Here is a 9,781-nt window from a genome sequence, read left to right as displayed (position 1 = left end):
GGAATGCTATTGTATTACGTTTAGTTTTCTGGCGGGGGCTAATAGCACAGAAAATACTCGTATGGGAGAAATATCATTCGACTATGTGGGATATTTGATAGTTGCGCGTATTTCCCATGGGTTTTATTTTGGGAAGTTATGAATGAATCATAAACGAGACAATCGATGATCTTTTCTTCGAGATTCCAATTAAATAAACTCACTTCAACAGCACCTTAAGCTTAACCTATTTTGTTGTTAGTTTATTTGTCAATTGCATTTTTCACTGAATACATAAACATTTCCATAGATTCATATACTACTCGTATTGTACTTAGCATTGATGCATAATATCAAAAGTCCAGCAGGTCCTGCGAGTTTAGTCTTCCAAATATTCTGCAAGAGAAAGAGTTCAAATTCAGACACATTTTGGCAGGCTTGTTGAGTCAATTATAATAAAAACCAAGCTGTGGCTGGCCAAAAGGCAGCTCATTCAACTCACTCAGACCAGACCCCACTCTCACAGTGAGACAGACACAATAATTACTAAACATTTATATTAACTTTAATTGCACACACAAGATTGTATGGGGGCACCATGGATAGGGGAATGCATCAAATATGTATGGAATATGTAAAATATGTTATGATTTATGCAAGACCCTCCTCCCATACCCTCGCCTGGTTCGAGACAAGAAACAAAATCAACAAATCATTTTTCTGGGCAACGCTGACAGCTGCAATTTTTCACTGCTACTCTACACTGCCAACTCGGGAGAGTCATGCAACATTTAACAGTACAGCAAAGTCCAGTTGCAGTCCCGGGCCAACTTTAAAGACCTCTACCTCTACCCTAACTATGCGGAAACCAACCCCAAAAGTGCAGAATCCCCCCATAGTCCGTGCCCAAGACCAAGCTGAACCCAAAACCAAATCAATTAAATTCAATTAAATTCGAAAAACCACAAGCCAAGTGCATATCGTCTTTGGTCCCCCCCCCCCTGGGTTGGCGCTTAACCTTATCCGTCCAGTGCAAGTGCACAAGTGCACAACGGATCCATTGTTGTGCCTATGGCTGGGACTGGGGCTCCGGCTGTAACTGCTTTCGGTGCTGGGGCTCTGGTCCCACCCCACAGCTTATCTGTCAATCTTATTCTAATTGAAATGCATACACTACGCACACACACACACACACAGTGCATCCCACTGCAGGACTTCCGCCTTGGACTCAGACTCTCCCTCCCACTAGGACTGGAGTTTCGTTTCACAAATTGACTTTTACGCATCAACAATTGAAATTTTCCCCAGTTTTGAATGAGGTGCAACATGAAGTCAGTCTCTTTCGAGAAAATCATGCCCCTGGGAGGCAAAATCAACAAGTTAACTGCATTGCTGGCACTTTGGTTTGGGTCTGTCATTCAAATTGATTTGGATTTTGACCAGCCATGGCCTCAGGCCTGGGCATTCTGTGTTTGGTTTCTCACTGTCTAATTGACTTGTGAGAGAAGGGGTGTGAAATGGGGAGTGTTTGGATTTGATTGGGTCACTCAAAATGCGAATGAAAAGTAAAGTTACGAAGCCTAAACTATGGTGGGTAAATTGAGTTTTGTTTTACTGAAAACACTGAGAAGTTTTCAACTGAGAAAAATAAATCTTATATTGAGGAACAGTCTGGCAAAACAAAGCAAAAGTAGGTCAGAGGTGAAGAAATTAAAATGATCCAAGCATATTCGAAGTCCGCTGTATATTAAATGAAATTCTGAAACGGCCCTTAAATATTTGTCATTCTTTTCACTCATAGTCGAAATACATTTCCGAATCTGTGCATAATACTTCGATAAGCCTTCAGCTAACTTTCAGGGCTCCCTCCACTTCATCCATCTCCTGCTGCTCTCTCTTCGGGTCTCTCTTAATTAATTAAAAAAGTTGCGTCACCTTTTTTTGGGGTTTTGGTTTTGGTTTCTGTTCTTATGTGGGGCCAACAAAAATGTGCGCAATTTTTATTTCGCACATGTGAAATTAGCGCCGGAGCTGCTGTGTTTTTTGTGTCATGTCTTGTTAAAATATTTGCAAATATTTAAATTGACATTTTTCCGTCTTGTTATGACTATGAATAATGTAAATTTTGGCTGGGTAGCCAAAGCCCAGGCCCTCAAGGCATGACATGTTTTATATTCTGTTCTGTCCTGTTCTGGTTTTTTTTCCAAAGTTTGTTCTTGTTTTGGCAGTTTAAAATTCCAGCAAGAGAGAACACTTTAAGTTGCATTTGCAAAATGCTTGGATATGGCCTGCTACGCTGCAACAACTAATCAAAACAAATTCAATTAAACGACACAGCCAACGGACGCTAAGTCAGCCAAAGTCGATTCAGGGTCCCCTGACTGTCCACTGTGCACTGTGGAGTGTCCATCGCCAGGCACCCTCCTTTGGTCAGCTTATCTGGCAGCACAATCCATTAAAATTGCACATCGTTTACACCAAAAATCAATTCGCCAAAGCATTTAGGCATTACAAATGCCAAGCCAGCCACTGAAGCTAGTCCAGCCGAGGCGAGTTGAGGCGAGTCGAGTCGAGTCGAGTCGAGTCCACTCCTGGACTGGCCACTCCACTCCACTACAAACTCTTCGACCCCGTCGCAGTCGCAAGCTCAGGTCCAAAGGTTTTCGGGGTCCCGCTTCAAATTCAACGTTGATGCCCATAAATTTCACATACGGCTCTTTCTCTGCATTTGCCTCTGTCTCTCGTGAGTTTGTTTGTTTTGCTGCCTCTTTCGGTGTGGCTATGGCTCCTCTGTCCGAATGTCGACTGTCTGTCTGTGGGGCTACCAAGCGATAAACGCAGCCCAGTTGGCATTGCTTTGAAATGTATCCGCCAGATACGAGTAGTACAAAAGCTGCATTTGTGGAGCGGCGGGCCCAAAGGCCTCACAGCTCTCTTTTGAGCTATGTTAGCCGGCCGCTGGTCGTGTGTCGCCTTTTAGAGAGGAGTCCATAAAGGTTCTTTCTGTTGGCTGTGGTGTGAGCTTATGAAAAATTAGTCGGAATCAAATTGGTTTGCTAAAGGAGGTTTTAGTTACACTTTCTTTATATAACTCTCAAAAGAAATCAATGCAAAATATCATCCTTATCTATTGCTAATCAATAAATATTGAAGTAAAGGAAACGTTCTTTGAAATGCCTATATGGAGCTCTAAAGCTATTCGTAGAACACAAAAATATTTTTTGCAATTTTTCGTTCATCCTCAAGTATCGCTAAATTCTAGCCCAAGATCCCACCATCTCTAGAACCTTATTCGGCCTGTCCTTGTCCCTGGCACTGTCAGTGTCACCTCACGCCCCGACAAATTATGTCTATCGGAAACAAAGAAAGCTAAAAAAGTAAACCCAAATCGAATGCCACGTATCTGAGGGCGATCGTTGGTGGCTTCGTGCTCAGGCGAGTGGTTCAGTGGTTCGTTGCAGTGGTGTCAGTTTGTCGTGCGTTTTATTAGTGGCAACTCAAACAGCAAATTGAGATTAGAATGTCGTCGTTGCCGCCGTGGAGGCCATGAGTTATGGCCTGCATTAAAGCGCATCAAAGTGGGGAATTAAAGAAGGCTACAAAAAAGGGGGGTAACACCCATTAGTAGGTGACAGTTGAAGGAAAGGCAACGCTCTCAAATTCCTTGGATGTTTTCACTGTACTTAGACTCCCAAGACTCTAAAGACTCTGCAAAGCCACCCAAAGGCTGGAAGTTCTTTTCTAGACATCTGTCTGAGCCACTCAGAAGCGTCACGACAGAATATCCCTTCCATTAGATTACTCTAAACATTCATTTAAAACATTTCGAGCTCTTTAGGGTTCCGATTATCCCACCCCTAACTCCCTTCAGCGCTTATCCTAAGTGTATTCCACTTCTAGAAATTTACATTTGATTGCTGCTCAATCTACTTTCATCTCGGGCAACGGCAACCCACAGATATCACATGTCGAGCATGTAATATTCTTGACATTTATGAGTTGTCATCACTGTGGGACCCCTTCCTCTCGAGATCGAATATGTTAGGGCAACAATCACAAATGTCAAATATGATTTGCATAACATACAAACATTCACTCCCGGGGCTGTTGCTTCTGTCGGCTGGAGTTTCTTTCTTTTTTTTTATCACAAATGATAGCAATCTGAAATCATCTGAACTGCTTTTCCCCTCTCGCTGTAGTACCCCCATGACCCGCATAATTCACTTGCTTTGGCTCATTCCATGTCTTCCGAAAACAAAAAAAAAACAAAAAAGAACTGCAACTGTCTGACTTTCACTTACAATCCCGGAATGGTGGCCAAGAGGAAGACAACATTAGGCCTTATTAGATTTGACATGTTGCTCCCTGTTCTGTTGCTGTTGCTGCTGCCGAAACAAAAAAGTTTTCCTTTCATTTTCCGTGGCTGGCAGAACCAACCCCTGGCTACAAATCAAAAGATAAATTGTTTTCCTTCATGATTTATATATAAAAATGTTTTGTTGACTTCGCACCCAGACATCGCATCCCTCCCGCCCAGAGCTCTTCTCTTCTTATCATCGTTTGGCGTTGAAAGCGAGCAACAAATATTAATATTGTTTGTGTTTCATGCGCTTTTTGCTTCTGATTTCGTTTTCGTTTTCAATTTTGGCAATGCAATGGAATGGGCATGCGAATGGCAGTCGCTTGTCAAATTTAATATAAATTATTGTACAAAAATCGGTATGAGTATGGAATGAGCAAAAGTTGTACGAGTGCCTTAGTATGTCTCAGATTACCCACCCTCTTGTGGCGTTGAGCTCAATTTTAGCTGAATTTCTTGGGCCTTTTTGGCCAGGATTTCCTTGGCCTTCAGGGTGGGCTTGTTGCAGTTCTCCTTGTCGGCGAAGTGGTCAATGTACTCGTCTCGCTTGCAGTAGATGCACACCCCATAGATGTACTCCTCCTCGCAGATGGTGGCATTCGTTGTTCGTGCCCAGACCGCTGTCTCCGCCATCGGGTAGAGCTTTCCCACATAAATGTGCGATGATAAGGTATTAAAGGCTGTCGGCGAGATGGTAGTAATCGGATTGTGCTCCAGATTGAGCACCTGAAGCTGTTTCAACTTGTCGAAGAGACCACTGAAACGCAGAGAACTATATTTAGATATGATTTACAATAATAGGGTCGACTTACGATTGAATGCGATCCAAGTTGTTAAAAGCCAAATGTATCTCCAAAAGCATGGGCGTGTAGTAGAACAGCTGATCTGGCAGTCGTGCAATATTGTTCCTCTCGAGGCGAAGGGTGAGCAGTCGCTTCTGGGCCTGGAGAAAGTCTTTGTGCAGATAGCTAATGTTGCTGCGAATGCCTATGTAGGCCAAGTGTTCGGATTTCCAGAACAAATCTGTCGGCACATTGTCGCCGCAGTTGAAGAGCTCAAAGGACTGCAGGTCGGTCATGTGCCAGAGCTCGTCAGAGGCAAAGGCGGACATCTCGACGCTACTGTTCTTCACATCGCAATCGATCACCAGATGCTTGAGTTTCGATTGCTTGGAAAAAATCTGGCTGGCCACTTTCTGTATGTTCTTGATCACGATGTTCAGCTTGGTCAGATTGGTCAGAGGATGCAGGATGGTGGCTGGTAGATCGCTGTAACCCTTCAGCGACAGATGCTTCAGTTCGAACACATTCTTGAAAAAGTCGGCGGGCAGCGTGGACTTGAAGCCCAAAATGGTGAGCTTCGACAGGCCCGGTAGATTTGTGTAGTGCTGCTGCAACACCTCTGCCCGATCGGTCTTCTTGGGATCAAAAAAGTTGAATACCTCCAGCTCCGTGTAGTTGGTGATTCCCAGCTTAGTGATCAGATTAGGAATACTGTGGGCATTGGGAATAGCACAGTTCTGAATGGTCAGCGATCCAATTTTGCCCACTTTCAAGGGTGGTATATAGCCAAAACCCCTGGCATCGAAGATGTGGCAGCTAATGCTGTATAGCTTTTCGCTATCGCTGTTCACCTGGAGAGTCTCACACTTGATGTCCTGATCCTGACACTCGCACAGACTGGGATCTTTGATCAAGGCCTCACAGCCAGCCTTCGTCAGGTAGCTAATTGTGGCATTTCCCTCTTGCCACGACGGAGAGATCGTGCCCAGGAGCAGCAGAAGCAAAGGCAACATCTTGAGGCGATCTTCGGAACCAAACTGATCGCTGCAAGGGAAAGAGAAGTGATTTTAATGTGAGTTTTCATAATGGAAGGGGACAGCTGCTCCTGAGGCCGCTACTCTTTTCTAATGGTTTTTCCTGCAGGTAGCACGCATTTCTGCGTAATACACCTATTTTACAGCCACAGGCCGTCAGCTATGCGCCATTTTTACACAAATTTTTCCCACCTGAGGCAGTGCTTGGACTGTGGCCCAGGTATCTAAACTCCTTGGAGCCTTTCTCGTGGCCTACCTGCCCGCTGCCCACTGCCTACCATGTTTCCCTGCTCCATTTAATGGCCCATAATTTATTTGTGCATAATATTAAACCATTTTGAATTCGCCTTACACAAAAAAAGGAACGCAAAAAACTGCAAACAAAATGACTTAAATTGCCATTTGCGTAGCCGTTGGTGGACTGCATTGGTTTATGGATGGGTTGGAGGATGGGAACTGGGGAGTCGAGACTGCCTGAGTGCGAGATGATCTGTAAGAGGCACAAAAGTCGGCGTTCTGATAACTGTTGAAAATGCCCGACTTTACATACGAATTGCGGCTCAGGGCGCAACTCAGAGATGAAGAAGCGAACGGAGACGACCCGAGGCTGGGAAGCAAGGGAAAAGATGCCAAGAAACAGTGGTTGGAGATGGTGTGAAAGGTAGGTTTTATCTAGGGTTCTCAGTTGACTCTTGCAAGCTAATTTTATTATAATAAAATCATAAATCTTTATGAAGATATCCGATTGAAATTTCTCCCAAAAATTACCAGAGTTCAAATTCTTAGGGTTATATCGCACTTATTAACTAAATTCAGGAGAATTTCAAGAACAAAACAATTAGGATTAATGGTTCCTTATGCGCGACCCACTGTGCCACATACCGAAGTTCAATGCTATCAACCTCTGCCCACAGCAGCCACAGACCCATCCCATCCCCATTCCCATCCCCATCGACATCAGCACATCTCGAACAACCAACATCCTCAATCGCAAATGTAGTCTTCTTTTGCTGTAGATACCATCGCCGCTGTGCTGTGCTCAAAGCTGGGACTGGGACTGGGACTGGGACTTGACCGAACCGATGGGTTGGGGATGGGGATGGCTGCTGCCGTGGCTTGATTTCGAACAAATTACAATTCATTCTGGTTTTCAGTTGCATTACAAATGCAAAAATGCAAAATGGCAAGCCGGCCATTATCTCTCTAGAGCTCGCGAGAGTCGATGGTCCGTCTGTGTGTCTGTCGGTCGATCTGTCCATCTGTCCATCTGTCTGTTGATCGATGATCGCTGTGGCCTGCCGATGATCAAGTTTTGTGCTTGTGCTCTGCTCTCCTCTTCTGTGTATCGTTTGAGGCGTACATGCGTAAGTGCCTTTGATCCCCTCGCGTTTATCCCCCGTCCATCCAGGAGCAGTTGCATTCACAGATCGGGGCCAATGCATTTGAATTTGTCTGGCCGCCAGCCAAATCGATCGACAACCAATCAGCCCAAGTCTGGCCGGGTCCAGTTCGTCAGCCATCATGTCCAGGCACTACATGTACAGGTCTTGGCCTGTGCCTCTGTCTGTCTCTCGGATGTGGTTGCTGATGCTTTTGCTTCTGCTGATGCTGCTGCTGGCAGTGGCAAACATTTCATTTTTCACGATCCACAGTCTCGTATTCCCAAGAGCTAAATCAATAAATTACGTGACAGGCATGCAGAAAACCTGATGCCTCCGACATTTCGGATCTCCGGCTTCAGCATCCACAGCGACTTCTTAGTCCCGCACTCGGACTGACTGATCGCTGTTTTTGCGTTTTGCTTCGTTTTGATTGAATCAATCAAAATGTTGTGCATTTATATGAAAAATACAAAGAAGTGGGCAGCGACATGAGCGCAAAAATGAAGTCTGAATACTCTTATGAGGTCCTTTTGTGAAGCTAAAGAAGTATTAAAATGGAAGTATGAAAGACTCTTTAGTATCTAGGAGAGATGTTACTGCTTTTAAGATTATATTTCAAAGGATTCCAAATAATATTCCAAAGTTTTTCCTATTGCACATACATATGTGGATATAAATTAAGGGACGCTATTCCTGTAGGGTTTATTTATTATATAATACTTAAACAACAAATTTCACAATAAAACCTACCATACCTCTCCCATACTCATAAGAGTATTCAAGTAAAAAGAACATGAAGCCTAAATACATACATACATATGTATGTATGTTCCTACATACTCGTACATACATACATACATATATCGCTTGCAGATCTTCTGGCGCTGCCATCACATAAATTATTATTATGGCTTGCCCATTGGCCATTGGACCAGAGATACATATTTTCTCTTGGCTGCCACCGAGGTAAATTCACATTAAATTTGATTGGTTTCCATTTGTTTGGCACAGGAAATGCTCAATAAAGTTCTTAACTCGATTTAATTAACTTTGACAAATTGAACTCTGTGGAAAATGCTTTGCGTAAAATAATCAAATTAAATCCCAAGGAAAAGTCATTGCAAAGAGTTCACAGTACTGTGGCCGCTTCGGCTGCTACTCCTTCAATTAGTAATAAATAATTTGAGTTGGTTGAAAGTTTTGCGTTTGGGCTAAGCGATGCATAATCCATGAAAGGGCGCAAGCAAAGTTCAGGAAGCCAAACCCAGGCAACTGGAACTCGAACCGAAGTGAACCTCTGGAACCAAAAGGTAGAAGCCTCATTGGTGCTGCTTTTTGGCTTCAACTATTGTACATCAAAATCTTCATTGATTTTGATTTCTTGTACTGGGGAAAATCGCCTTAGGCTAAAACTTTTACCCACCACCCCGCCCCGACACACACACAGGAAAGTATTTTCGTTCAATATTAAGAACGGGGAAATGTATTTACCCCCAAAAAAAGAACAGAGCACATAGAACGGGGAAAAGTATTTACCATTATCAGCCACAGGACAAGCAAATAAATGGTCATAATCCTGCCCAGACAAAAGGTTCCCCCGTCCCTCTCCCTGCCCGAAGTCCTGCCATGGTTCCTGTTTCTCATAACTCAGGATGTGTCTGGACAGGGTGTGGCGTACCCTGTCCGTCCTGTATTCTGAGTGTGGGTAGGTGGTGGCGTCTTTTATGCGTTTTACATTTGATTTATTCCACATGCAAATTGTGGCCGTCTCGTATACGGAAAAATTAAGTTGTACTCCAAGGTTTTATTCCAAGAAACGTTTTTCGTTTCGCTTCGACTAAATAATAATTCGCTTCAAATTCGAATGCGCACGTTCCACAAAGAAATACAAACGAACCAGAAAAACACTCTTATATATAACCATGGCACAGCCCAAGGCGACCAGGCCCAATTCTCTCTCCTGCCAACTCTTTTGTCCTGGGGCCCAACCCATTCTATACCCCATCCGGCATAAATGCATGAAATTGAATACCAGGCAAAAACATTTTTGACATGAATGTTGATTGTTAGAGCAGGGAACAACAGAGAACTCCACTCGGGAGTAATCGAGAACGTCTTCATCATCTCTATTTGGTATTTGGTATTTGGTATTGTAGTTCTGCCGCGTTTTGTTTATTTATGTGTTTGCGCCTATTTATTTATTTTAATTAAAAGGGCACGTGTTGCTGTTTTCTTGTTTTCTTT

At 43.6% G+C, this 9,781-nt stretch overlaps 1 protein-coding gene across 1 annotated transcript in view; it reads right to left on the bottom strand.

The window, feature by feature from the left end:
- Window positions 1-215: 215 nt before the first annotated feature.
- Window positions 216-9,781, bottom strand: part of LOC117582660 — a 49,723-nt gene continuing 40,157 nt past the window's right edge. Inside the window, exons 2-4 of the mRNA XM_034270573.1 lie at window positions 5,152-6,165; window positions 4,759-5,096; window positions 216-375 (exon numbers count right to left, since the gene is read on the bottom strand). Of these exons, the coding sequence (XP_034126464.1) occupies window positions 359-375; window positions 4,759-5,096; window positions 5,152-6,134 (1,338 nt within the window). The 5' untranslated portion in view covers window positions 6,135-6,165 and the 3' untranslated portion in view covers window positions 216-358. The remainder of the gene's footprint in view (window positions 376-4,758; window positions 5,097-5,151; window positions 6,166-9,781) is intronic.

Source organism: Drosophila guanche, unplaced genomic scaffold, assembly GCF_900245975.1.
Source record: "Drosophila guanche unplaced genomic scaffold, DGUA_6, whole genome shotgun sequence".
NCBI lineage: Eukaryota > Metazoa > Arthropoda > Insecta > Diptera > Drosophilidae > Drosophila > Drosophila guanche.
The sequence above is the reverse complement of the archived record's forward strand: the minus strand, read 5'-3'. Positions and strand labels throughout refer to the sequence as shown.